This window comes from Manis pentadactyla, chromosome 4, assembly GCF_030020395.1.
Source record: "Manis pentadactyla isolate mManPen7 chromosome 4, mManPen7.hap1, whole genome shotgun sequence".
In the NCBI taxonomy this organism is placed as follows: domain Eukaryota; kingdom Metazoa; phylum Chordata; class Mammalia; order Pholidota; family Manidae; genus Manis; species Manis pentadactyla.
Window position 1 is genome coordinate 141,185,391 of NC_080022.1, and position 25,097 is coordinate 141,210,487.

Consider the following 25,097-nt stretch of genomic DNA (forward strand, 5'->3'; position numbering starts at 1 on the left):
CCATCCTCTCCCTCTGGAAAGGTCGCTTTCTCTGCATCCACTTCCCCCTTCTCACTTCCTATAAGGAATTGCTGGAGACCTAAGGCCTCAGTCCCAGGCCAGGAAAGTGTCAGCTGTGATTTAGCAACAATGAAGTTAGAAAAACAGGAACATTCAGGGTGGGGGGCACCTGAGGGTGCCATGGAAAAGTGGAGTGTACAGGGTTAATGCTGCCCACTGCCAAGGAACTCAGGGACCAGCCCCCCAGACACTTGAGGCTCTAGAGAAGGGTGGGATAGAGGCCTCCTCACAGTGTCCTCCTAACTCTCCGAACAACCCCTGTACCCAGCATGTCCAGCCCCCAGCAGCCCCGGTCTCTTAAACCCAAGGGGCTCACCTGCTGCCGTGGGCGGCAGGCAAGCTGGGGGACGTGCATGAAGCGCAGTGCCCACTGCTGGATTCTCTTGGCTTGCGGCAGCACAGGAGCTCTAGTCGGGAGTGGGCACTGTATCTGACCACCACCACCACTGAGTGGGCCACAGGAGAGGCCCGGCCATGGAGCTGCTGGAAGGAAAAGCTTCCCACTCTTTAACTTGCAGCCCAGGGTCCCTTTCTGATGGCTTGTATCAGCTCCTCTGGTTACCTGGGAAAACAGGCATTTCCTCCATCCCTCAGCCCCTCCTCTTCCTGCCCTAACTCGCTGGGCCAAGAGGCCTCCCAATCAGACCTGGGCTGTTCCAGCTGTGTCCTGAGGAGCTGGACCAGACACATCCCCTGGGGCTGGAGTTGAAGCTGAACCAAGTGGCCATCCCAGCGTGAGACCAGATTCCTGGCTCCAGGAGCAGCCAGAGCCAGTGGACAGGCAGGCAGGCTTCTGCTCAGCACGCTGGCTATCCACAAGCAGAATGGCGTTGCAAGTAGAGCTGATACCCACCGGGGAGATCATCCGCGTGGTTCATCCCCACAGGCCCTGCAAGCTTGTAAGCTGGAATGCTCTGGGCTGGGAGGAAGGGTGGCAGTGTCTCCCCAGGGCCCAGCAGCCCCCTCTCAAGCAAACCCCTAGAGAAAGAGGTGAGCCAAAGGGATGGGTTCTGATCCTTGGTGGGACAAGGACAGACTGGAAAGGGGGTGTAAATGGACAGAAGGGATAAGGGTTTACGTACCACTAGGAGCAGGGTTTTTCAAAGCTCTGATTTGAATCCTCCAGCTGCCTGATCCTCGGTGGGCTGGCCTCTGAACTGAGCATAACACCTAGGGAACAGGCTGCTCTGAAGTCAAAGGACTAGGAATATAAAGCTCCAGGAGCATAGTACAGGCTCAGGTAATGCCTTCCTTTCCACCTCTGGCCCAAAGAACTGGGCCTGGCGGGCTCAGAGCAGTAAATGAACGGGAAGGAGGGTGAAAGGAAACAGAAGGGGAAGAGCTGACCTGGCCTAGCACGCAGGGGAGGGTCGGGTTTGCTCTGGGGATGCAAACTGGCCCTAGAATGAGGAAGAACAGCAACAGGCTACCCACCCACCCAGTACAGCAGCCGGTGGGGCCGGTCTTCGGAGGGAGGAGATGCGTGAGTGTGTGTGTGTGTGAATGATTCTGATGCGCCCTATACCGGGAGCTGGTTGCGGAGCGCGCAACATCAAGTCTCCATGGACTAGGGCCGGGGCCATGGCCAGTCGGGGAGGGGCGGGATTGGAGGGTGCGCGCGCTCGCGCGCGCGCCGGAGCCTGAACCCTGCCCGGGATGACGACAGGCAGCAGCCCGGCCTCGGGCGGGCCCTGGGCGGGGAGAGCGTACCCGCGCTGCGGAACTCCAGAGCCGACCACGCCACCCAACCTGGCTCCCGCCCGCGCACCCGAAAACCCGAGCCGGTGGGTACGCGGGGCGCGGAGCGGGCAGCTGCCGCGCGACCCCGAGGCCTCCGCTGGAGGGCTGGAAGGGGGAAAGGGCACGCGGCCAGGCGCCAAGCCAGGCTTGGAGCTACCATGAGGGAGACCGGGGTCGCCGGCTCGGGAGTCGCTGGGGCGGAGGATCAGCTCGGCCCAGCCGGTGCGGGACTCAGGACCCGGTAGCGCCAGGACTTGACCTGCTAGGGACTTAGATTATTTGCAGAGAACCTAAGGGCGGGGAGGAGTGGTGGGGTCGCCGGACGCGGGCACCCTGCGTGCCCTTTGGGCCCCAAAGGCAACCCTGCTCTGCCTCGGGGTTCCGGAGAAACCTCGCGAGCCCCGCCCCTTCCCGTTCTCCACCCGCTGGTCAGGCAGCGCCCGTGGCCCCAACGCGCTTGGCGCCTGTGAATGTGGCGGATGGGGGGCTCCGAGATGAATGAAAGAATGAATGGGAGTTCTTCAACTCCCGGCACGCTCAGGCCTCCTGCTCAGGCTCCCCGGCTCTGTGATTGATTCATTCGTACAGGCATCCACCAGGCGTCATTAAGTCCCTCTAGTGTGCGGGGCTGGGTGCACGCCCGGGGCGGGAGTAGTCTCCCGGGAGAGACTGACAAGGAAACTGTCAAGTAGAGCGTACTGAGATAAGGAGGGGACTGTGTGTTGGGGAAGTCAGCAAGGGGTTCTGGAGGTGATACCTGAACTGAGCCTTCAAGGATGACTAAGAGTCAGTCAGGTGGGGAGGGGGAGAGTGCGCCGGGCCAAGGAAACTGCAGGTGCAAAGGCAAGAAGCTTAGAGAGCCATGGGAGGGGGGCGGGTGTGTCGTGGTGAGGGAGGCTTGAGGAGAGAGCCACCCCTGTGGTCACATAGGAAGGCAGGAGCGGTGGGGTAAAGTGAGGACAGACGGGACTTCTGGAGTCTATATGCAGGGACCTGGCAAAAAGCAGTGAGTGTGAAGTACAGGATGCCCTATAAACTTTCACATTATTAACATGAGATGTTAATTGACTTGATTTGCATTTGTAAATAACACATGCTGCTGTGGGAAACTGGATTGGAGGAAGGAAGGCAAGGAGGCCGGTTTGGAGGCTACTGCCTGGCCCAGGAACAGAGCAGTGATGGAAGAGCAAGGGGAAGTTTTAGCAGGTGGTGGTGGCTCCTTAGTGTGAGGAGTGGAGGGGGGACAGCAGGCCTATAGATGCCAGGCAGTGATGTCTAGCTGGAGGTGCTTCCTTCCTGGCAACATACAGAATACTGAACAAGGTGGATAGCTTAGGGGGGTAAGGTGCTCTGTTTACTTCTGCTGGACCCCCAAGCAGAGGTATCTAGAAGGCCAAACTTCCATAGTTCTCCAGCCTGGACTAGAGTCCTGAGAGCAATCAGGTAGAGCCCCTAAGGCCTCACTTTTCCTTCTCATTCCCCCTCACAACAGTCCCCTTGAGTCTGGAACAGTCTTTGGAGGGGCAACCTGAGTCCAGACCTACAATATGTTTGATAAATATAAATTGAGATCCTGTTCTGTGACCAGCACTGTCCTGCACACAGATAGACTATGGTTCTTTCTGCTGCGCCAATAGGCCATGAGGCTGCCTCAGTGGAAATCAATTTATAGCAGCCATCTGGGAGTCCTCAGAACACCCTCTCTAGATCTGTGCAGCTCTGGGCTAGGGAGACATTTGAGGCTGCCCACTGCCCTCCCACTCCTCCAAAGGTCAGGCTTCGGGGCACCTGGCCTACACTAGGTAAAGGACACTGGATGACCTAGATCTACTGGGTTGGCCCCATCCCCGACTTTACTGGAAACACCTACTCAGGTGGGAGGAGACCCAGAGACAGCCTTGAGAAGTAAGTCCTGGGTCACTCAAGAACCATGGCTTCATCCCAGCCTGCAGCCAGCCCCTAGGTCCAGGGCTGTGGCCCCCACCCGAAGCTTCCTAGCTGCTACTCCTAAAACCTACATGTCAATAGTCAGGCAACACCCACAGGGTTGTGTACTGAGCACTGCCGTCACAGGGTCACTGAAGGAGGTCACAGCCTGGCAAGGTAGCCTCTTAACCCTTAGAGAGAAGCTTGGAAATCTGCCAGCTTTAGGCTGGCCTCTCTCCTTCAGGACAGACCGCAGGAGTAGTGAGTGCTAAAGTTCCCGGTTCAAACCCCACCCCTACTTTTCTAGTCCTGGGATCTTGAACAAGTCGTTCGCCTGCCCAGCCTCGGTTTTCCCATCTGTAGAAAGGGGATAATAATACAGACCTCATGGCCTGGCTGGAGGCATTGAAGGAGTGTGATGAAGCAGCGCTCAGTTACCGCCTCCCTACCCGGCCTCCGGAGCCGGCGTTACCATCGAGGGAGGTGGGGCGGGCCGAGGGGGGTGGCCGGGGGCTGTGGCCGAGGCTGGGACGGCCCTCAGGTCCTCCCGGCGACGGATACGCCCCCTCCTTCCGCTGCCGGGCGTTGGCGGCGGGGGAGCCAGCGGGCATCCCGGGAATGCGGCAGCGCGGCTCCGGGTTGGGGGGTGGCGGGCTGGACCCCTCCGCACGCGGATTCCCCTCATTCCAGCCGCTTGACGCGGCAGCAGGCAAGGCGGGCACTGCGGCCGCGAAGCCCCGCCCCGCTACCCGACTCTCCCGGCGTCCGCTAGCCGTAGCAGCTAGCTCAGGGTTTCCCCTGAGTGCAGGGAGCCGTGCTTCTGCTGGGGGCTTGCTGGACCCCTTTCCCCCACTTCTAAGGTTAGAGGCTGGGTCTCTTCCCCTGCCCGCTCCCTTCTGGATTTTAAACCTGGAGCACCGCAAAGGGCGCCCCCTCCCGCCCTGAGCCCGCCTCTGCCGGTGGCGTTTAATACCCCCCCACCTCCGTTCCGACCCATCTCCCAGCTGCGCGGCGGCAGCCAGTCCCCTCGCCCCTTCCAGAGGGCCCCATCTCCCAGCTGGCGCCCCCATTCCCCGCCTCCGCAGGGTCCCCCGAGCCGCGGCTCCAGCCGGGCTGTTCTCGAAGTAATGAGCCTTCCCCACGAGGCTGCAGCCCGCACCTGCAGCAGCCTCACCCCTTCCCCGGGGAGCCGGGGCCCGAGGGTGGGGTCCACCGGGGCTTTGGGTCCTGGCTCTGCTTTTTTGCCCGTAAGACAAGTCACTGTCCGCCGTATTGCGTGCCAGGTTCCTTATCTGTCTGGTGGGGGGCAGATGAAGCTCTTGAGAGCTCTTTGTAACTGGGAGACACGCCTGAGGGGTTTTCCCCACTAGATAAGAAATGTGACCCGTCTAGTCCAAGGCCTGGCTCTTAGTAGGTCTGCCCCAAGCATGTGTGGAATGAATGTCTGGCGGAGAAAGGGAAGTGGGAGGCACCGTAGCGCTTTATCTTAGTCTTTTCAACAACCTCTTTAGGCAGGTGTTAGCCTCATTTTAAGGATGAAGAAGAGGCCCCGAGAAGTTCTCGCCTGCAGTCACACATCTTATAAGAAATAGCCCAGCATTTTGCAAGCACTAGCCATCACCAGCCCCGCCAGCTGGGGTCTGAGCTAGAATTCACCCCTCAGGCTGGTGTTTCCAAGAGCCCATTGAGGGTGGCGCTGTTGGGGGCTGGTTTGGGGAGAGGGAGGGAGTTCTGGACAGAGTATGGAGGAATCCAGAGAAGCAAGAGAGGGAGGCCTACTCAAGGGAAAGAGGTGAGGGGCCCCTGAAGCACAAAGGCCCTAGTTGGGGTGTCCGGGATAGGGTAGAAGGGTATTGCCCCAAATGCTGGAAGTCAGACTTGTATTTCGCAGATGGAAAACTGAGACCTCCGTAGGGGCTGGGCACACACCGCGCCGGCAAAGGCGCTCTGTGGCAGTCTCTGTCCCTGGAGCGCGCGCTCTGCGCTGCCGCGGGAACCTAGAGATTTTCTTGGGGCTTACAGACTTGTAAGGAGCCCACCGCCCAGAGAGTGTATGGGGGTGGACAGTGTCCCGCACGGAGGCTCCGCCCGCTTGGGCGCGCCGGCCGTATTTGGACATTTTGTTCTATTTTTAACTTTCCCGGGACTTGCTGTAGTGGTGAAGGGGGAGGGAAATCCTACTTCCTCCGGGACCCACGGGCTTCAGCCCTTGTCGCGCGCCTGGCCTGGTGCGTACTGTAGACACAGCCCGGAAGTGAGTTCTGGGTCCGTATAGACGCGGAGGCCGCGCGGGTTCCGGGCACCACCCTGGAACCAACGACGTCCCTCCTGGAAAACCTGACTCAGGCGGAGCCCCTGCCCAGCGGGGAGCCCCAGGAGCCCCACCCCCTCCCCCGCCTCTGTCCCCTCCCCCCAAAATCCCCCTGAGTTCCCACCCCGCCCCCACCAGCTGGAGAGGGTCCCGGGAGTCCGAGCCCCGAGGGAGGCGGGGGCGGCGGGGGAGTCCCGCGCTTCTCAGGCTCGCGGAAAGGGCGGTGCGGGGGCGGGCCAGCCCCTCCCTCGTTGACGCCGCCGCCGCCGCGCCCCGGGCCGAGAGCACCGGCAGCGAAGCGGGGCGCCAGGCCGGCCGGGCAGGATGCGCTACCGGGCGTCGGTGAGCGGGGGCGGCAGATAGGGCGGGGGTCCCGGTCGTCCCTCCCCGCCTCCCGGCGCCGCCTCGGTCCCGCCAGGAAGCGGGCGCGGCCCAGGAATTTCGGGTGGAAAAACGTCCCGGAAAGTTGCAGGGGGAGGAGGCCGAGGCAGGGAGGCCCGCTGGGCGCCCGGACCCGGGGCCGAAGAGCAGCCTCCGGGAGGGCTGTGAGCAGAGACTCGTCACCAGAGGGCAAGGGGGCGGGAGCTTTGCCCAGATTTGGCAGCAGCTTCGGGACAGAATTGGGGGAGGGGGTGCAGTGAGGGTCAGGCCTGGGAGAGGCGGGCCATGGCCAGAGCCTGACAGTACTCCGGGCCAGAGATCTGGGTGGTCTGAGGTTGAAGGAGACCTAGGGCCTTTTTGGGATCGACACCCTTCTCCCACCGCTGCTCTTTCTGACCTTTGACATTCTTGGTGTCAATTTCATAGAGCCCTCAGACCCTCTTTTGTAGAGTGTGGTGTGAGGTGTGAGGTGAGGGCCTTGTTGAGCTTGTACTTCTCCCTCACCCTCTGATGGGCTCCAGAGGCAGCTGGGCTTTCCGTGGTAAAACCCCCACCCCCTGGAGGCTTCTCAGGGCTCTCAGCAGAGGAGGGTGTTTGGGGAACCGGGCAGCTGCAGAGGGTGTGGCCCTCCTGTGGGAGGGAGGGCCCCCCTTCTGGGGGTGGGTGTTGGCCCAGCTGGGGTGGGAGGCCCTCAGGGGGAATCCCTCTCCTGTGGCCTGGGGGTGTTCTCTTGCTTGACAGTCCCCTGGAGATTTTGGTGGGTTGAAGTGGGAGAGGGCCCAGCCCTGCCTGCAACATTTACTCTGAGACGTTTGTCCTCCCAAGCACCTGTCACACGTGGCCCAGAGCTAAAGGACATGAAGTCACCTGGTTTAACTCAACTCCTCTTCCTTGAGGAGGAAACAACCTGGAGAGAGGAGGGGATTTGTCCAAGGTCAACAAGAACATTCTTTCTATTATTCTAGGGAATTCCTTCTCATGACCCCCTTTCTCTACACAAAACCAGCGCCTCCCTGGACTCAATGGCCTTGATCCCCTGTCCCCTGGATCTTCTGTGCTCCAATGTCCTGTGTCCAGGTCTCATGTGTCCCATGTGGTCTTTGTTCTGTGACCCCTGTCCTCAGTGTTCCAAGGGCCAGCTTCCTGGGACCCAGACCGGCTGTACCCAACATGATCTGTCCTGGGTGTTCTCTGTCGCCTGTGTCCAGGCCTCCTGTGTCCTGGTGCCCTCTCTGTCCGGCAGGCTGTGGTGGAGGGGGAGAAGTGGCTCTACCTTACTTACTCTGCTGGCTCTGACTGCTCCCATGTGTGGTCCATTCCCTGCAGGCCCTGGGCAGTGACGGGGTGCGGGTGACCATGGAGAGTGCACTGACCGCCCGGGACCGGGTGGGGGTACAGGATTTTGTGCTGCTGGAGAACTTCACCAGTGAGGCAGCCTTCATCGAGAACCTGCGGCGACGATTCCGGGAGAACCTCATTTACGTGAGGCCCAAGTGGGAAGGCAGTGGGGCTACTAGGGTGCACAGATGCAGGGCTGAGGGGCAAAGAAGCATCAGGGACCTCTGGGGGAAACTTCTGACCCTCTTCCCCCAACCTCCAGACCTACATTGGCCCTGTGCTGGTCTCTGTCAACCCTTACCGGGACCTGCAGATCTACAGTCGGCAGCACATGGAGCGTTACCGTGGTGTCAGCTTCTATGAGGTGCCCCCCCACCTGTGAGTGACCACCATCCCCCCCAGGAGAGGTCCCCCATCTCTACTGAGATGGTCCCACACGACCCTCACTCTAAAAAGATCCCCGACCTCTCACTTGGGATGACTCACTATTCACATCTGTGAGGACTCCTATATCCCTCACCCTAGAGTGACCCCAGTGCCCACCTAAGATGAGTCAACTCCATGTGGGTGGACCTCCCCAGCCCCCACCCCAACTCACATCCATGACTTATTCCCCAACTCTACCTGGGCATGACCCCCCACCCTAGTGACTCTCTGACTCCCACCATTGAGGGACCTCCCAGCCCTGCCTCAGTGACCCCAACCTCCACTGAATGACCTCCAGTACCCCCATGAGTGACCCCCTCAATCTTCCCTCTGAAAGTGATCCCCATTCTCAACTGTGAAGGCTCTCCTTTTACCCAACCCTTGAGGGTCCAATGCTCAACCTTAAGGGTTCACCTCATTGCCACTCACAAGTGAACTCCAGCCAGGTATGGGAGTGCCCCCCACAGTCTTCTCTGTTGGACTCCTATCTCTGAGCTCCTGACAAGCCTCTGTCCCAGGTTCGCGGTGGCCGACACTGTGTACCGGGCTCTGCGCACGGAGCGCCGGGACCAGGCAGTGATGATCTCTGGGGAGAGCGGGGCAGGCAAGACAGAGGCCACCAAGCGGCTGCTGCAGTTCTATGCTGAGACCTGCCCAGCCCCCGAGAGGGGGGGAGCTGTGCGTGACCGGCTGCTGCAGAGCAACCCTGTGCTGGAGGTGAGGAGACAGCAGCATCTGAAGGGAGGGAAGGCCAGGGAGGGAACGCAGGCATCCTGCACTCCTCTGTCTGCTCTTAGGCCTTTGGAAACGCCAAGACCCTCCGGAATGATAACTCCAGCAGGTTTGGGAAGTACATGGACGTGCAGTTTGACTTCAAGGTACCCACAGCAGAGTGGGGAGTGTGGTATTCCCATTTGGTAGGCTCCCCCTGGCCAGGTCTCTGGCATCAGTAAATATTTATTGAGCACCTACTGTGTGCCAGGCACTGCTCTAGGTGTGGGTACAGCAGTGAAACACAACAAAAATCCTGCCTCTGGGGAAATAGACAGTAAATAGAAAAATGTGATTTAGGTGATAAGTGCCATGGCAAAAAAGACAATGAGGGAAGGGTGGGTGGGGGCAGCTGCTATCTTAAATAAAGCATTTAAGGGTAAGCCTCACTGAGAAAGTGACGTTTTAGTAAAGGCTTGATGGAGATAGGAGAAGGCTGTGCAGCTAACTGAGGGAAAGAGTGTAGGCAGAGGGCAAAGGCCAATGCAGAGGCCTTGAGGTGGGCGGGTGCTTGACATAGTCAAGGACAGCAAGAAGGCCTGGGTGGCTGGAGAAGAGAGCCAGGGGCCAACGAATAGAAGAGGCCAGGTGGTGCAGGCCCTTTTGTGTCTCTGTAAGAACTTTAAAAAAAAAACAGTGGAAAGGGGACAAGGGGACTATCAGAGGGCTTGGAACAGAAATGCTTCCTGATCTGACTTTCCTCTTGAAAGATTACTCTGGCTGCTTTGTTGAGACAGTTGAGATGGTTGGAGAACCAGGCTGAACGGGGAAATCAATTAGGAAGCTGATGATTATTAAATCTAGGTGACAGGTGACAGTGGCTGGAACCCGTGTGGTGCAGTGGAGGTGGTGAGCAGTGGTTGGATTCTGGATGTTTTGAAGGTTAGCAGGAGTAGGCATGAGGTGTGGCAGACTTCTATTCAGACTGCCTGAATACCTGAAGGATGGAGTGAAAAACTGACCAAGATGGGAAGAGGAGCCAGTTTCAGGAGGAGATCAGGAGTTCAGTGTCAGGCCTGTTGAGATGCCTGTTGGGCATCCAAGCAGAGCTGCCAAGCAGATAGGGCTGAAAATCCTCATTGCTTAGGTGCAGAAACCGAGGCCAGAGCCGGTGGCTTGCCTGAACCTGCACCGCTAGCGGCAGAGCTGGAATTAGAGCCCAAGAGTGCAGGGGAGGAAGGCCAAGACGGGCCCACTCCCCAGCCCCCCTGAGCAGCCGCCACGTTCTTCCCTGCCCACAGGGGGCCCCCGTGGGCGGCCACATCCTCAGTTACCTCTTGGAGAAGTCCCGAGTGGTGCACCAGAACCACGGGGAGAGGAACTTCCATGTCTTCTACCAGCTGCTGGAGGGGGGTGAGGAGGAGACGCTGCGCAGGCTGGGCTTGGAGCGCAACCCCCAGAGCTACCTGTACCTGGTGAAGGTGTGTGGCAGCGGGCAGGGCAGGTGCCACCCCAGGAGCCCAGGGCTGGAGCCCAGTAACTCGTCTCTGCCCCTCCTCCAGGGCCAGTGTGCCAAAGTCTCCTCCATCAATGACAAGAGTGACTGGAAGGTCGTCAGGAAGGCTCTGACGGTCATCGACTTCACTGAGGATGAGGTGGAGGTGAGACCTCTGCCGGGGACCTCGCTTCCCTCCTGTCATACCCTGAAAACCGCGCCCACTTTTACAACCCATTTCCATGTGTAGCCCCTCCTGCTGTCAAACGCTCTGCCACCTATGCCTGGCACCATCTGACTGTCCACTAGCTGTCTTCGTGGGACTTCCTGTCTTTCCTGTGACCCCCGCCTGCCCCCTCTCTGTTCCCCAGGATCTGCTGAGCATCGTGGCCAGCGTCCTGCATTTGGGCAACACCCACTTTGCCGCTGATGAGGAGAGCAACGCCCAGGTGACCACAGAGCACCAGCTCAAGTATCTGAGCAGGGTGAGTGGGGTAAGCAGAGGGTGGGGGCAGAGCGCTGGGGAGAGGGGGTTGTGTGGGCTCACCAGGCCCACCCCCACTCCTGGCAGCTCCTTGGAGTGGAAGGCTCAACACTGCGGGAGGCCCTGACACACAGGAAGATCACTGCCAAGGAAGAAGAGGTGAGGCCACACCTTGTCTCGGGAGGTGGGGACACAGGTGCCAGTATTCTGAGGCAGCCCGACTCCCATCATTCCCCTTCCCCTGGTCTGTGCAGCAGTGCTAAAAGGACATAAGGCAGGTGGCTCAGAGGGGCACGGGGAGCCAGCCAAGATCACACAGGAAGAGGACAAAAGGCTGGAACCAAGACTCCCACCTCTGGGAATGAGGCCCCTTATCTCTCTACCATCTTCCCCCTAGGATGGCCACTGTGGCTTCCCTGGGTGTCCTTCACCCTGAGGCTCACAGGGAGTGGGGAGGGCAGAGAGGTCATGGTTTCCTGGTGGTCAGCCTGAGCCCAAAGGGGAGGGGTAAAGGAAGGGGGTTCACGTCATTCATGTCCCTGTCTCGCCCTTCACCCACAGCTCCTGAGCCCGCTGAACCTGGAACAGGCTGCCTATGCCCGAGACGCCCTTGCCAAGGCTGTGTACAGTCGCACTTTCACCTGGCTGGTCGAAAAGATCAACAGGTCACTGGCCTCCAAGGTGAGGGCTGCTTCCAAGGCCTCGGGGAGGGCAGTCTGGGTGGCCTGGGGCTGGGAGCTGGCCAACACTGACCATGCTCTTGGTGAAATGACCGGCCCTAGGATGCTGAGAGCCCCAGCTGGCGGAGCACCACGGTCCTTGGGCTCCTTGACATTTATGGCTTTGAAGTGTTTCAGCACAACAGGTCAGCTTCCCGCTTTCCCCCACTGCCTGTCTCCCCTGTCCTGGTCCCTCTCCTCTAACCCCTGCCTCCCTTATTCTGCTGCTGACACCCCCGGCCACCTTGGGTCCTGTTCTGTTTCTTCCCTTAGCCGCCCAGGGTTTTGTCCTATCTCTTCCATGCTCCTGGTCCTGTGTCACCCCCCAGCACGCACACTACTGTGGGCTCCTCTGTTTCCCTCCCAGCTTTGAGCAGTTCTGCATCAATTACTGCAACGAGAAGCTGCAGCAGCTCTTCATCGAGCTCACCCTCAAGTCGGAACAGGAAGAGTATGAGGCAGAGGGCATCGCTGTAAGTGCAAGCCGCAGGTGTCCCCTGGTGAAGTTTCTAAGAAGCCCAGGCATTGGGGTCTCCTTGAGAGAGGTGCCAGGACCCCATGATGATGGCTTCCTTCCCATTTGCCCCTCAGTGGGAGCCTGTCCAATATTTCAACAACAAGATCATCTGTGACCTGGTGGAAGAGAAGTTCAAGGGCATCATTTCCATTTTGGTAAGTCCTCTGTGTCTCCGAGGTTTCATGTTGGGAGCTGGGTAGGAGGACATCACCCTGTTCTCCTTTCTCTCCAAGCCTGCCCACAGAGGGCCATTGTTTGGGGCTGAGCAAGGACAGGGCAGGGCTATGTGTAGAGGGTGAGGTGAGGTGCTGCCTGGTCGAAGCTGTCTGTGAAAGGCTCCCTATGACCTGCCCCCCTTCCCCTGGGTCTGTGCCTCCCAGCATGGTGCCCCGAGTCTCCTGGGCCCTCCAGTCCCTTCCCTGATACATCCCTCACCTTGTGCCACACCCCCCAGGATGAGGAGTGCTTGCGCCCTGGGGAGGCCACAGATCTGACCTTCCTGGAGAAGTTGGAGGACACAGTGAAGCACCATCCTCACTTCCTGACGTGAGTGGGATTGCAGGGTTGCCAGGGTGAGGGCTCACTTGGGGCAGAGCCTTTGGAAGCTAGGGATCCTTGTACAGTCCTAAAACACCAGCCACAGGGAGATGATGGGAGATGACGGGGTAAGGACAGACACACAAAGCCACAGCCGTGGAGCACCCACAGTGTAAGAAGCTGGAAGCATAGCTTCTTCCTGACTCTTTTTGAGGATGAAACTTGCTAAGATTTTTTAGCTTCCTTATTTGGAAATTGCTTTTTATTCAAGGAGTCTCCAAAAGTGAGGAGGGTTGTGGGGAGAGAAACGGGCATCCCCATCCCTGCTCTGTCCCATGTATTTGGTGCACATCATCTCCTCTAACCTGAAGCATCCCTGCAAGAAGGTATCTGTGGTGCTTTCTCCCCTTTCCAAGGCTCCAAGTGGTGAAGCCATGTGCCCAAGGTTATCACATGTCTAGTAAGGTGCAGAGCTGGGACCTAGTCCCTGGGTTTTTGAATGTCGAAGCCCTGAGCATTTTTTGTTTAACAGTATAAGAACCTGCCTCTGATTGTAAAAATAATGTTGCTCATTAGAGAAAAGTTGGAGTGTATGCAAAAGCCACTTATAATCCTGTCACCCAGAGGTCATCACTGTTAACAATCTGAGGCATTTCCTCTTTGCCTTTTTCTATACATTTTTTTTTTCATAGTTGAGAACTTACTAGGTATAAGGCTCAGGATAATGTTATATCCTGAGTATTTTCTGGTATCATCCAACAGAAAAATTTCCTCAAAACACTTCCTCCAATGGCTCTAACCCACAGATATTCTCCTGCTTTCGCTTGCTCTCCGGGGGCCCCTGGCCAGCCTCCAGGTTTCTGGTGGGGTAACAGGCTGCCACAAACATCTTTGTGCCTTAAATCTCTGCCTATATCTCTGGTTAGTTGCTAGGAATAGTTCTTAAATGTAGAAAATGGGCTAAAGGGTATAAACATGCTTAAGACTTAAGCAATCTCTTGGGGCAAATTCCATTCTTAAAATGTAGTGGGCAGTGCTCATCCCTCTGAGTGGTTAGTGCAGCAGCCAGATGCAGTGAAAGGAGGCCTTGGCCCTGTGTGCCCTGGCAGCGCAGAGGCCGAGGTCCTGCTCCTGGCACTGTGTGGCCCTGGGCAAGGCTGTCTACCTCCCTGAGCTCAGGGAGGCTGATGGCCCTGCCCTGTCTGCTACCCTGTGGATTGTGGGGTGGCCCTGGGGCATGCCTGCTCTTCACAGGATGCCTGGTTCCGCCATCAAAGTCTGTTCAGCAGGAAAAAGGTATAGCTCAGGCCAGCAACCTGTAGCTTCCTCTCCTTTTCCAGGCACAAGCTGGCCGACCAGCGGACCAGGAAATCTTTGGGTCGTGGGGAGTTCCGCCTTCTGCACTATGCTGGGGAGGTGACCTACAGTGTGACCGGTAAGGATCCTGGGGCTGGGTCCTCACAGTGAGCAGGCAGAGGAGCTCTTCCTCACCTCACATCTGCTCTGTCCTCCCAGGGTTTCTGGATAAAAACAATGACCTTCTCTTCCGGAACCTGAAGGAGGTGAGGGGAACTAGGTGTGGGAAGGGCCTGGGGGTGGGCCCTGCATGGCTTCTTGCCCCAGGAATCTGTCCTGTTGCTCCCGGGCCCCACCCTGAGCCCTGCTCTGCTTTCACAGACCATGTGCAGCTCAGAGAATCCCATCATGAGCCAATGCTTTGACCGGAGTGAGCTCAGTGACAAGAAGCGACCAGAGACGGTGTGAAGGCCAGGACACCCAAGGGGTCGTGTGTGTGCACGCATGTGTGGACGAGTGCCTGGGAGTTGGCAGTGTGCATGTGAGCTTGTATCTTCATTGGTACCTGTGTGTACATCTGTGTGTGTTAGGAGGCTGAGAGTGGGTGCATCTGTGACCTCTTCCATGTGTGTCTGTGTGTGACTGTCTCTAAGTGTGGTCCTGTGTGTGTGCACCTGTGTCTGTGTGATGTCCATATATATGTATATGTATGTGTGTGTGTGTGTGTGTGTGTGTGCATACACACACACATACATTCTTGTCTCTGGAATGTGCACAGGGTGCTTGCTTTGGAAACGTAGAACAAGGAGCAGGAAATAGCCTGAGGGAGTAGAAGGGGTGAAGGGGCCAGGGAAGGCTTCCTGGAGGAAGCATCTGAAATCTCCTGGGAGTGGGTAGGTGCTTGTTGGATGGACCTATGGGAGGGCACTGTAGGCAGTGAGGGGCCCAACACACAGAGCCAAAAAAACCCAGGAGGTTGACAGGAGAGTGACATTTCTGAGGAGAGAGGCTTGGAAAGGCAGGTGTGGCCAGTGGTGGCAGATCCAGGAGAGCTTCAGTGAGCTGAGGACAGGCGTGGCTGTTGGGCTTGGCAAGAGGAGAGCCTGGCCCTCCCAGGAAGAGGTAGAAGCCAGAGGGCTGCAGGCTGAGACGTGTTGGCAGGGAGGTGTGGAGACTGCGCTCGCTCTGGCTCCCTGGGAGCCTGCTCTCTGCTCCCTCCCTGAGCACCGTCATCCTCTCCCACTGGGGGAATACACACACTGCTGTCCCGGCCCTTCTAGCCAAGCCACAGATTCCTGTAGCCATTGATCTCCTCCAAGTGGCACCCAGACACCCCTGACTCCCCTGGTGTATAATGGGCCCTTGATTACCCAGTCCCCAAGACTGCTCCTTCTGTGTCCCTAACTCAGGACAGGGATCACCCTCCATCCAGTCCCGTAGGCCAGAAACCTGGATAGCATCCCTGACTCTTCAGTCTCCCCTGTCTGGCTAGTCCAAACAGCCACTGGATCTTACCCATTTCTGCTGCCTGAATACTTAACTCCCTCCCCTTGGCGCTACCCTATAACCACTGCCCCAATCCAGTACTCTGAGCCAGCCAGCCTCCTCCCTGGTCTCCTGGCTTTCCATCTACCCTTACCACCCATCCTCCATATATCTGCTATAAAGATACTCCAAAATACAGAACTGTTCTTGTCATTCCCTCATTCCAAATTCATCTGTGACTCTATCCCTCTGTCAGGCTAAAACTCAAGTCTCCCTGTGTAACACAGATTCTGCTGTGATTCTGCATCTGCCTGCCTCTTAACTATCCTTTTTACTCCCCATCTGGATCCTTGCAGTGTGTATAGCTCCCTGGGTTTGTCAAGCCTTTGCTCAGGCTGTCTTATCTCCCTGAATGCCTTTCTCTCCTCTCTTGCTTCTGGCTATGTCCTGCTCCTCCTCTAAACTCAGCTGAAGGGGCATTTCCAGAAGGCCTTTCCTGGTGCCCACTCCCCCACAGCCTGGATCAGTTGCTCCCCCTTGATACTCCCAGAACCCCCAGGTGTACACTCTTGGCATCAATGGGACCACTGGGTTGTGAGTCTTTACTGAGGAGTCTGCTTCTCCCACAGGCCCAAGATCCTGGAAGGTCCTCCTGAGCAGCCTACAGGGCTAATGATTAAATGCATAGGTGTAGAACTCATTATCTGGGGACGTGCCCCTGAAATTCTAGAAACAGAGTGGTTGCCAAAGGGAGATGTAGGATTGAGGTTGTGGGGAGACCTGAGCAGGAATTTTAGATGTGAGTGAGGTGCTTGGCTTAGGCTGAGGTTTCTGGCCTAGCCAGAGGGATGTTGTGGACAGAATCTGGCCCCTTCCTCTGTTGTGAGTGAGGGGAGATGGGAGGAAGTAAGGGCTCAAGCAGGGCAGGGGGTAGTCGTGGGAATTGCTGCTGCTTTTTAGAGGAAGGGGCCTCTGTAGGGTTCAGCAGCTCTGCCCCAGCGAGGGGCAGCTCAGGATTCAGTGGACTCCGCTCAACTTGGGTCAACCATCCGCTCACGTTGGCTGACCAGGTTGCCACCCAATTCAAGATGAGCCTCCTGCAGCTGGTGGAGATACTGAAGTCTAAGGAGCCTGCCTACATCCGCTGCATCAAGCCTAATGATGCGAAACAGCCCGGTAGGCCCTCCCACCCCATTGACCAGTGGGAGCTGGGCCTTCCCTGCAGTGGCTAGGACCGTCGGTGAAAGCCCACCTACCACCCTGTTGCCCCTCCCTCAGGCCGCTTCGACGAGGTGCTTATCCGGCACCAGGTGAAATACCTGGGGCTGATGGAGAACCTGCGCGTGCGCAGAGCCGGCTTTGCCTATCGCCGCAAATACGAGGCGTTCCTGCAGAGGTGGGGGCGGGGCCTGGCTTAGCGTTAGGAAAAGGCGGGAGGGTAGATTCCTGGAGGGAGGACAGGGATTCTCCCCTCCGTTATAGAGACCAACCAACCAGGGTGCTGAGATTTGAGCTGCTGTGGAACCCACACCAGGGTTCCCTGCATGTTACAGGCCTAATGCCAAGCTTGGTAGAACACCAGCCCCACAAGTCTCTGCCCTCAAAGAGCACCTGGCTAGGGGTCCATGGGGTTTGCATCCACATGACCTGTCACCAGAGGATACGGTAAAAGTCTATGAGGAGGACAGAGTTTCTGATGAAGTCAGAAAGGCTATAGCAGCTTTGTGGTTATCCTGAGCTAGGAATCTGGGCGTCAGTGAGATGTGAATCCTGTCTCTGCCACACTTTGTAGCCCCATGGCCCCATGTGTCAAATGAGTATGCTTCAGTTGCCTCATTTTTAAAGTGGGGGAAGTAACAGAACAACCTCCCGGGCTTTCTGTGAGCTGTGAGTCAGTGGGAGCGCCCCGTAGGTGCCCAGGAAAGCTGGTTTGAGTCCCCCAGGGGGCACCAGCTGGGGTGGGGGCTGGGTCCATTTCTGCTCCTGTCCCCAGGTACAAGTCACTGTGCCCAGAGACATGGCCCACATGGGCAGGACGGCCCCAGGATGGGGTGGCTGTGCTGATCAGGCACCTCGGCTACAAGCCAGAAGAGTACAAGATGGGCAGGTGAGTGGTGCCCACTCCTACTATTGGGGGTCAGGAGAGTGGCAACCAGGGGTTGATCACTGCTGCCCTCCCAGGACCAAGATCTTCATCCGCTTCCCCAAGACGCTGTTTGCCACAGAGGATGCCCTGGAGGTCCGGCGGCAGAGCCTGGGTGAGAGAGAGGCCCCACCCTTCCTGTCCCAGTGGGATTTGTTCTGGGAGCAGGAAGACTTCCTTCTCCAGGAAGTCTGCCACACCTACCTTCAGCCGCCCTCCACACCAGCTCCAAGCCCAGTATCTGCTCTCTTTGCTGTCCCTGGATGCAAACTGAGCATGTTCCCACATTCCTTTGCTCCCTTCCACTCTCTCATTTACTCGCCCTTTACTCATCCACTTAGCTCGTTCAGCCCCTCCCTCATTCATGACACTCACAGAGCTCTGACAGTGCCAGGCCCCCAGCTGGTTCCCCTGAGCTCTGGCCGACTAACTTCCTTTCCCAACCACAGCCACGAAGATCCAGGCTGCCTGGAGGGGCTTTCACTGGTGGCAAAAATTCCTCCGGGTGAAGCAATCAGGTTTGGGGACCAGGGGTCTTCAGGAGGAGCAGGGTCTGGGGTGAGGGAGGGCACCATAGTGAGGAGACAGAGGTCAGCCGTTTGTGGTCTCCACAGCCATCTGCATCCAGTCTTGGTGGCGTGGAACTCTGGGCCGGAGGAAGGCAGCCAAGAGGAAGTGGGCGGCACAGACAATCCGGCGGTGAGCAATGGGGCACTGCTGGGGTGGCAGAGCAGGGTGTATGTGGAGATCATTGCCAGACGTCTAACTCCTGTCCCTGTTGGGCCCCCACCGCTAGGCTTATCCGTGGCTTCATCCTGCGCCATGCGCCTCGTTGCCCTGAGAACGCCTTCTTCCTGGACCACGTGCGCACCTCTTTTTTGCTTAACTTGCGGCGGCAGCTGCCCCGAAACGTCCTGGACACTTCCTGGCCCACACCCCCACCTGCCCTGCATGAGGTCTGTGGGCCTTCCCTGGTCACTTAGGGACCATCAAAGCACTCAGTGGAGGGGCTCAAAGATCATGTGGCCAGAGGAGAGTCAGGGGGGCTCCCCAAGGGAGGGGAGCAGGAGCTGGGCTGTGTTGAATGAGCTCTACAGAGAAATGACTCAGTGGAAGGGTAGTCCAGGTTGAGGGGTGTCACTTAGACAAAGGTTTGGTGGTGGGCATATGTCTGTTGTCTTCAGAGGGAAGGGAGCCAGGCTGTCCAGGTGCCCTGACCCCCCTCATGCCCACAGGCCTCAGAACTTCTACGGGAGCTGTGTAAGAAGAACATGGTGTGGAAGTACTGCCGGAGCATCAGCCCCGAGTGGAAGCAGCAGGTACGAAGGGCAAGGAGGCAGGTGTGGACTCGCCAGCAGGGTCAGGGGAGCAGCAGGCACCCCCTTAAAGGGTACTGGCCTGGAGGAGCACTTTAACCCTGATATACAATGTGACCGCAAATGGATGCCAGCCTGTTTGGCCTCAAGTATGAAGCCAAGGTTGGAGTAGATTTTGGGTGGCAAATGGGGTTCGTGTTCTAGACCAAATCCACTGGATTGGTGGAGGCTGCCCAGAGCCCTATACCGACTAGGCTGCAGCTTTGGGCCGACTGATGGGTGACGTCCGCCACGGTTCAGAGGCGGACGCTGGTGGCCACTGTGCCTTGTATTTGCCAACTCAGTATTGGATGATGCTGAGGACCCCAGGGCAGAGTGGAATCTCAGAGTCTCCGGGGCCTGATATGGTGGGGAATTATCCCCCAAGTCAGACCTGGATTCTGACAGTGCTGTCGTGACCCTTCTAGGGAGCCCTCTGCCTTGGTTGCTGGGGATGGGGGTAAGGTAGAGGAGGGGCCAAGGGGAGTGTGGTGGCCGGGCTCAAGGTGGCCTGCCTCTCTGGTAGTCCTCACCCCTCCTAGCATCCCCTCCTCCCCCTGGTTCTCTCCTCAGCTGCAGCAAAAAGCCGTAGCTAGTGAGATCTTCAAGGGCAAGAAGGACAATTACCCCCAGAGCGTCCCCAGGCTGTTCATCAGCACACGGCTTGGTGAGCCCAACTTCCAGTGCTCAACCCATTCACTACCATCCTAGTCCTCTCTCTCCTCCTCTGACATCCCCCTCCCCGTCTGGATTGCAGGTACAGATGAAATCAGCCCCAGGGTGTTGCAGGCCCTCGGCTCTGAGACCATCCAGGTGAGACCCTGCCTGCAGCCCTGAGTCCAGCAGTCCTGCTGCCCAAGGCTGGATGGGAGCTCAGGGCCTGGGCAGAGGGTAAGGAGGGTATCCCTCGAGCCTCCTCAGCTGTTCCCCTGCCCCTCGTCCTGCCCTCTGTCCCCAGTATGCAGTACCTGTAGTGAAATATGACCGCAAGGGCTACAAGCCCCGCTCACGGCAGCTGCTGCTGACACCCAGTGCTGTGGTCATCGTGGAGGACGCCAAAGTCAAGCAGAGGATTGATTATGCCAACCTGACCGGTGAGCCAGAGTCCAGGGCAGCATAGGGAGGGCCCCTGCTCTGACCCTTGATCCCTGACCTCTGCCTTTCCCCTCAGGAATTTCTGTCAGCAGCCTGAGCGACAGCCTCTTTGTGCTGCATGTGCAGCGTGAGGACAATAAGCAGAAGGTACGCCTTTGGGCCTGGAGGCAAGGTGGGGACAGGTTATCTGGCTCCGGGCAGGGCCTGATCCCTCCTCCCTGTCTGGGCCTCCAGGGGGATGTGGTGCTTCAGAGCGACCATGTGATCGAGACACTGACCAAGACAGCCCTCAGCGCTGACCGTGTGAGCAACGTCAACATCAACCAGGGCAGGTGAGACGGTCAGGAGCAGCCTTAGAGTGGGCTGTGTGTTGCATGTGGACAGTCCTCACCTACCCCCTTCCCTCCAGCATCACGTTTGCAGGGGGCCCTGGCAGGGATGGCATTATTGACTTCATACCAGGCTCAGAGCTGCTCATCACCAAGGCCAAGAACGGGCACCTGGCTGTGGTGAGTAGGGCCTGGCAGGCAGCACCCTGCTTCCTTGCTAATAGCCCTAGGGGTAGGGTGGTGCCTTGGTGGCCAAGGCTTCCTTGGCAGTGCTTGGCAGAGCCTGAGCACCTCACCCTGGGTCTCAGTCCAGAGCCCCCTTCATCCCAGTGCCCATTGAGGGTCGGGGAGAGGAACCTTTTGAGCCCCCACAATGCAGAGGGTCATAAAGATGGCAGCACGGGGAGAGGGGGAAGACCTTCGGGGCTTAGGGGCATGCTGGAGGAGAGGCAGGGATTCCTCTGGAAGTGGGGTCAGCGTCTCTGGGACCAAGGCCACAAGCCCCCTGCAAACTGCTATTGCTCGCATCTAACCTGTGAAGACCAGTGCCAGGAACACCTCTGCTTCCTGTTCACCACTGGAGCTTCTCCCTCTGCGCCCACAGGTGGCCCCACGGCTGAACTCCCGGTGATGAAGGCACCCACTGGACCCCCTCCCACCTCCCAATGCTTTCTGCTCACCCCCTCCTCCCCATCCCAGTTACCAAAGACTCGAGCTTCCAGACAGGGACCCAGGGGCACCTCGAAGCCCGCCGACAGACCCCTGCCTCCTGCTCACCCCTCTCTTAGGGAGCAGCAGGGACCAAGGAGCTGCCCCAGGAGTGGGCCAGGCCAGGCCACAGCAATGGGAAAGCCAGGGCCGGAGGCAGCCGTGCCAGCCCCACTGCTGATGCCAAATATTTGAGAGAAGGGAACTTTTGCTGAGGTTTTCTCTGAGATTTTTTGATGCTTTATAGGAAATTATTTTTTGAAAAAGCCATTTGCCCACCCAAGACACACTGGATGTGTTTTCCCTGACTCGAGCAGGGCAGGGAATGTAGCTGAGAGGTTGGGTGGTTTGGGCCCTGGTGCCGTCTTCCCTGCCCAGGCCACCCTTTCCTCGTTCCCTTGGCACCTTGTCTGTCTGCCTGCCCACCCACCTGTACTCTTTGCAGCCCACTTTGACATCCCCCTGGGGGCTGGGACCACCCTTGCCTGCCTCCTCCTTCCTGCCTTAAAAATGCCCTTTAAATATCATCCCAGCCTGAGGGTGTCCTGGAGTTGGAGAAGGAGCCTTGGACCATAGAATTTAGACACTGAGAGATCATCTGGTCTAGCCTGCTGGTACGGGGAAACAAGAGACAGGGAGGAAGAGCCTGCTCCTCACCTAGCAAGCTGGGGCAGAACCAGGACTGCCGCCTTGTCTTCAGCACACCTCACTGCCTCTTCCAGGGACAGGAGCCCCATGAAGCAGGCTTATGTTTTCAGGATGCATGTGGCTCCCTGACCAGCAATCACCCCTGGGGGCCACCAGGTGGGAGGAGCACTCCTGCCTCAGTCCATGCCTTAGGATGACAAACACCCTGCCCGTACACTTTGGCCCCAATTCAAGCATATAGGGCCTTTACTGGCTCCTGGCTCCCTCACTGTCCTGGGGGCCTGGGAAGGGGCTGCTGGCCTTGGGATGAACTGCAGGGCCACCACCTCTTTCTGCTGCTTCCCCCACACACACCTCTCCAGAGGGCCTGGGGGCTGCTCAGCTGCCTCTGCCTTCTTGGGGTCTCGGCCCACTGCTGACACTTCTGCAATCCAGAGAAACACTAAATAAAGCAATATGTGTCTGCCAACACTGGTCTCTCTTTGTTAGAGAAGGGAGAGGGCCCCGAGAAGGCACCCAGGGTTTTTGCCTTGTCCCTAGGAGGGAGGAGGAGGGCTCCCTTCCCAGGAGAAAGGAGTGACCAGTAGCTGCAACACGGACTCAATCTTCCATTGACCGTCTATCAAAGGGCTGCTCAGCCTGGCCCAGTGCTGTGGGCTGGGGGGAAAGAAGAATCACACACAGTCCCTGCCTGTGTGGTTCTTAGCCTGGCAGGCAGGGCTGGTGAATGGAAAAGCAGCCCAGTGTGGGAAGTGCAGGCACCGAGGGGCACCCTGCCCAGACTGCCTCTGGTCAGGGAGAGGGGCTGCAAACACTTCACAGAGAAGATGACAATTTGAAGCAGATCTCAAAGGATAGTCTCCAAATTCTGTTGCAAGAGACACTCCAATCCAAACTGGCTTCGGCAGAGAAGGTCATTTATTAGCATTAGCAAGCTAAGTCCCAGAGGAGGGCTGCTCCCAGGTGCTCAAATAATATTGGCAGGATTGTGTATAGGACTATCTCTTGGCCCAGCCTTCCTCTGCTGGCTTCTCTCCTTATGTACTGGCAGCAATGGCCACCAGCAGCTCCAGGTTTTCACTCTATGGCTTTTGCATTGGAGGCAAGACCAAAAAGTGCCTCTTCCCTAATAGTTCAAGAGTCTCTCAGTGGACCAACTTGAAGGAGGTGCTCTTCCATGACCCAGTCATTATAGTTAAGGGAAAGAGCATATTCTAATATATGCCTGCCAGGACTGGGTCGTGTGTTTACCTTCCCCTGCCCCAGAGAGAAGCAGCATGAACCACATGTGACCTCAAGGACCAAAAGTGGGGGCAGGTGACTTCTCATAATGAGACAGTGTTGCCCCTAGCAGAAAGGGAATGAGTGTTGCAGACTACATCCATAGAATTCATCAGATGGTAAAAGTCTCCCCAAGTGGGAGGGGCGCTGTGGGAAAAAGGAATGGCAGGAACAGGAATTAAAGGCAAGAAATGGTTCCGTTTTGGGGTCTGACTACCTGAGGAGTGAGCATACACCACCTAGGGCGGAAGTTCTCATGAGTGAGATACCACCCAACGAACAGCCAACCTGGGTTTGACAATCCTGTGACCTGTGAGCACACCTAGATTTTGACACCTCCACCACAGTAATTTGTCCACACTATCAGTAGTAATAATGGCTCCAGTGCACAGATAAGATAAGCTTTGCTTTAGCAATTACCAGCTTGTAACAACACTCCTTTCTCTAGCCAATTGGAATGCATGTGATAGTGTCACAGATGTAACCCAGATGCGACTGAGAACCCTGTCCTGAGAGGTAACCAAGAATGGTTTGTGTCCCCTGCTCACATCCTGCAGGAAGTCCAGCGTCCTCCGGGAGGTATCTGCCAATTGTAGGAAGCTAATTTTTTACTCTGGAAAGAAGCTACCACCTGATTCTCCATTCATTCATTCCTTCGTATTTACTTAATACCTCCTATGTGCCAGGCTCTCTGCCAGACACTTGGGATATAGCAGGAACAAAACTCCCAAAGTACTTGTTTCTCTGGAGCTTACATTCTAGAAGGGAAGAGAGGGCAATACATAAAACAAATACTAAAATAGATAATAGATTAGAAGGAAGTGAAGTGCTAGGAACATAAATATAGCAGAGAAGCGGTTTCAAATGGGCTGGTTAGGGCAGGCCTCCGTGAGTGCGCGACACTGGGGTGGAGATGTGAAGGAGGTGAGGGAGTGACTGCAGAAACACAGCAGAGGGAAATGAAGTGCAAAGTGTGCAGGCCAGTTTGAGAAAGAGAAGGAAGGTCAGTGGGGCTGGAGAGGAGCGAGCTGGGGGAGAGGAGAAAAGAAGATGATAGGTGGAGTACTTGCATCTCACCTCTTTCAGATGTTCTTGATTGCCTCATCTGGACAAGGAAAGACAAGGAAGTCAGCACCTTCTCCTGTATTCCTCCCCACAAAAGGCATCCGTGTGAGCCGTTTTCTTAAAGGATGGGGGCACTGAAGGGTACTGACATTGCAGTGAGGCAGACAGCTCATTCTCAATAGTCCCACAGCATGTGGGGGCTGGGAATATCTCACTGACTTTCCTGGGAAGGTGGGGCCCCTGTCTTTGTTCCCAGCATGCTCTTCCCCCTTGGAGTTCCCCCACATTTCTCCCTAGAGTCTGCCTCCAGATCTTACCTTCACACCTTTTAAGACTGCTTCTTGTCTCTGCATCACCAAAGGCTATCCACTGGGAGGTGGGGCATCTCACTTTTTTGTAGCTCAGAAACTCCAGCATAGGCTTAGAAATTGCTCTGTCACCTTTCTCTCTGTCTCCATACATGGCTGAGAACAGAGCAGAAGTACATCTCCCCAAGAATAGAAATTGTGCTTATGCACACTCACCCACCTTTTCTTTCTCTCTCCCTCTCACACACTGTGATACTGTTAGTTTTCTCTCTAAATAGCAATTTTTGTCATCTTGGAACAAACAATTGTTTTTTTTTTTTAAGGAAAAGTAGGTATGACTAGCTTAACTCCAGACAGTTCCCTTTACACAGTACCTGGAGATGTGCAGTGCACAACCTGCACAGCTGTATGAGGCAGCTCTGGTCACTTTAGGCATCATAGAGCAGGCAAGCAAGCAGTCATGGGACCCCTGCTTCTCCTCTATTGCTAAAATAAGGAATGCCTTTTTTGCGTAGAAGGGAAGGAAGTGGAGGACTTGGCTGTGCTTTTCTCTTGGTCAGGGCAGCCTTCCTTTTCTTTTCCTTTCAACTCTGCTTCTCTTTCAGGTATCTTCTCCTCATTCCCCAACACCAGGAGACCCTCCTAAACAAGCAGGTTTCATTCTTTGTAAGGCAGATCTCAGGCTTATCAGGGGGCAAAAGCCACCATTATAGCTGTAAATCTTGATGTATGAAGGAGA

The 25,097-nt window shown here is 56.9% G+C and overlaps 1 protein-coding gene across 5 annotated transcripts; it reads left to right on the forward strand.

Moving 5' to 3' along the window:
• The first annotated feature begins 789 nt into the window (after positions 1–789).
• Positions 790–22,173, forward strand: MYO1C (myosin IC). Of its 5 annotated transcripts, none has more exons than XM_036906201.2 (32): positions 792–959; positions 7,745–7,900; positions 8,019–8,134; positions 8,701–8,899; positions 8,980–9,060; positions 10,195–10,374; positions 10,456–10,554; positions 10,760–10,873; positions 10,960–11,031; positions 11,434–11,553; positions 11,655–11,737; positions 11,959–12,064; positions 12,183–12,263; positions 12,563–12,654; positions 13,986–14,080; positions 14,161–14,207; positions 14,323–14,403; positions 16,497–16,602; positions 16,705–16,822; positions 17,420–17,533; positions 17,608–17,684; positions 18,019–18,087; positions 18,184–18,268; positions 18,366–18,525; positions 18,805–18,888; positions 19,498–19,591; positions 19,682–19,737; positions 19,883–20,018; positions 20,096–20,166; positions 20,254–20,351; positions 20,429–20,528; positions 20,953–22,173. In XM_036906201.2, exons 1-32 carry the CDS (start codon positions 885–887, stop codon positions 20,977–20,979), a joined length of 3,192 nt encoding a protein of 1,063 aa, XP_036762096.2. In that variant the 5' UTR covers positions 792–884; the 3' UTR covers positions 20,980–22,173. The 5 variants fall into 5 exon arrangements, with proteins under 5 accessions (XP_036762098.2, XP_036762096.2, XP_036762100.2 ...); XM_036906205.2 differs by lacking the exon at positions 792–959 and adding an exon at positions 1,693–1,844; XM_036906202.2 differs by lacking the exon at positions 792–959 and adding an exon at positions 6,189–6,379.
• Positions 22,174–25,097: the final 2,924 nt, after the last annotated feature.

What these genes read in the sequence shown, in the direction of transcription:
- MYO1C (XM_036906201.2), top strand. Translation starts at nt 885, where the DNA reads ATGGCGTTGCAAGTAGAGCTGATACCCACCGGGGAGATCATCCGCGTG. An exon ending in TATGAGGTGCCCCCCCACCT is followed by an intron (nt 8,135 to 8,700) that starts GTGAGTGACCAC and finishes CCTCTGTCCCAG; the next exon opens with GTTCGCGGTGGCCGACACTG. An exon ending in TAATGATGCGAAACAGCCCG is followed by an intron (nt 16,603 to 16,704) that starts GTAGGCCCTCCC and finishes CCCCTCCCTCAG; the next exon opens with GCCGCTTCGACGAGGTGCTT.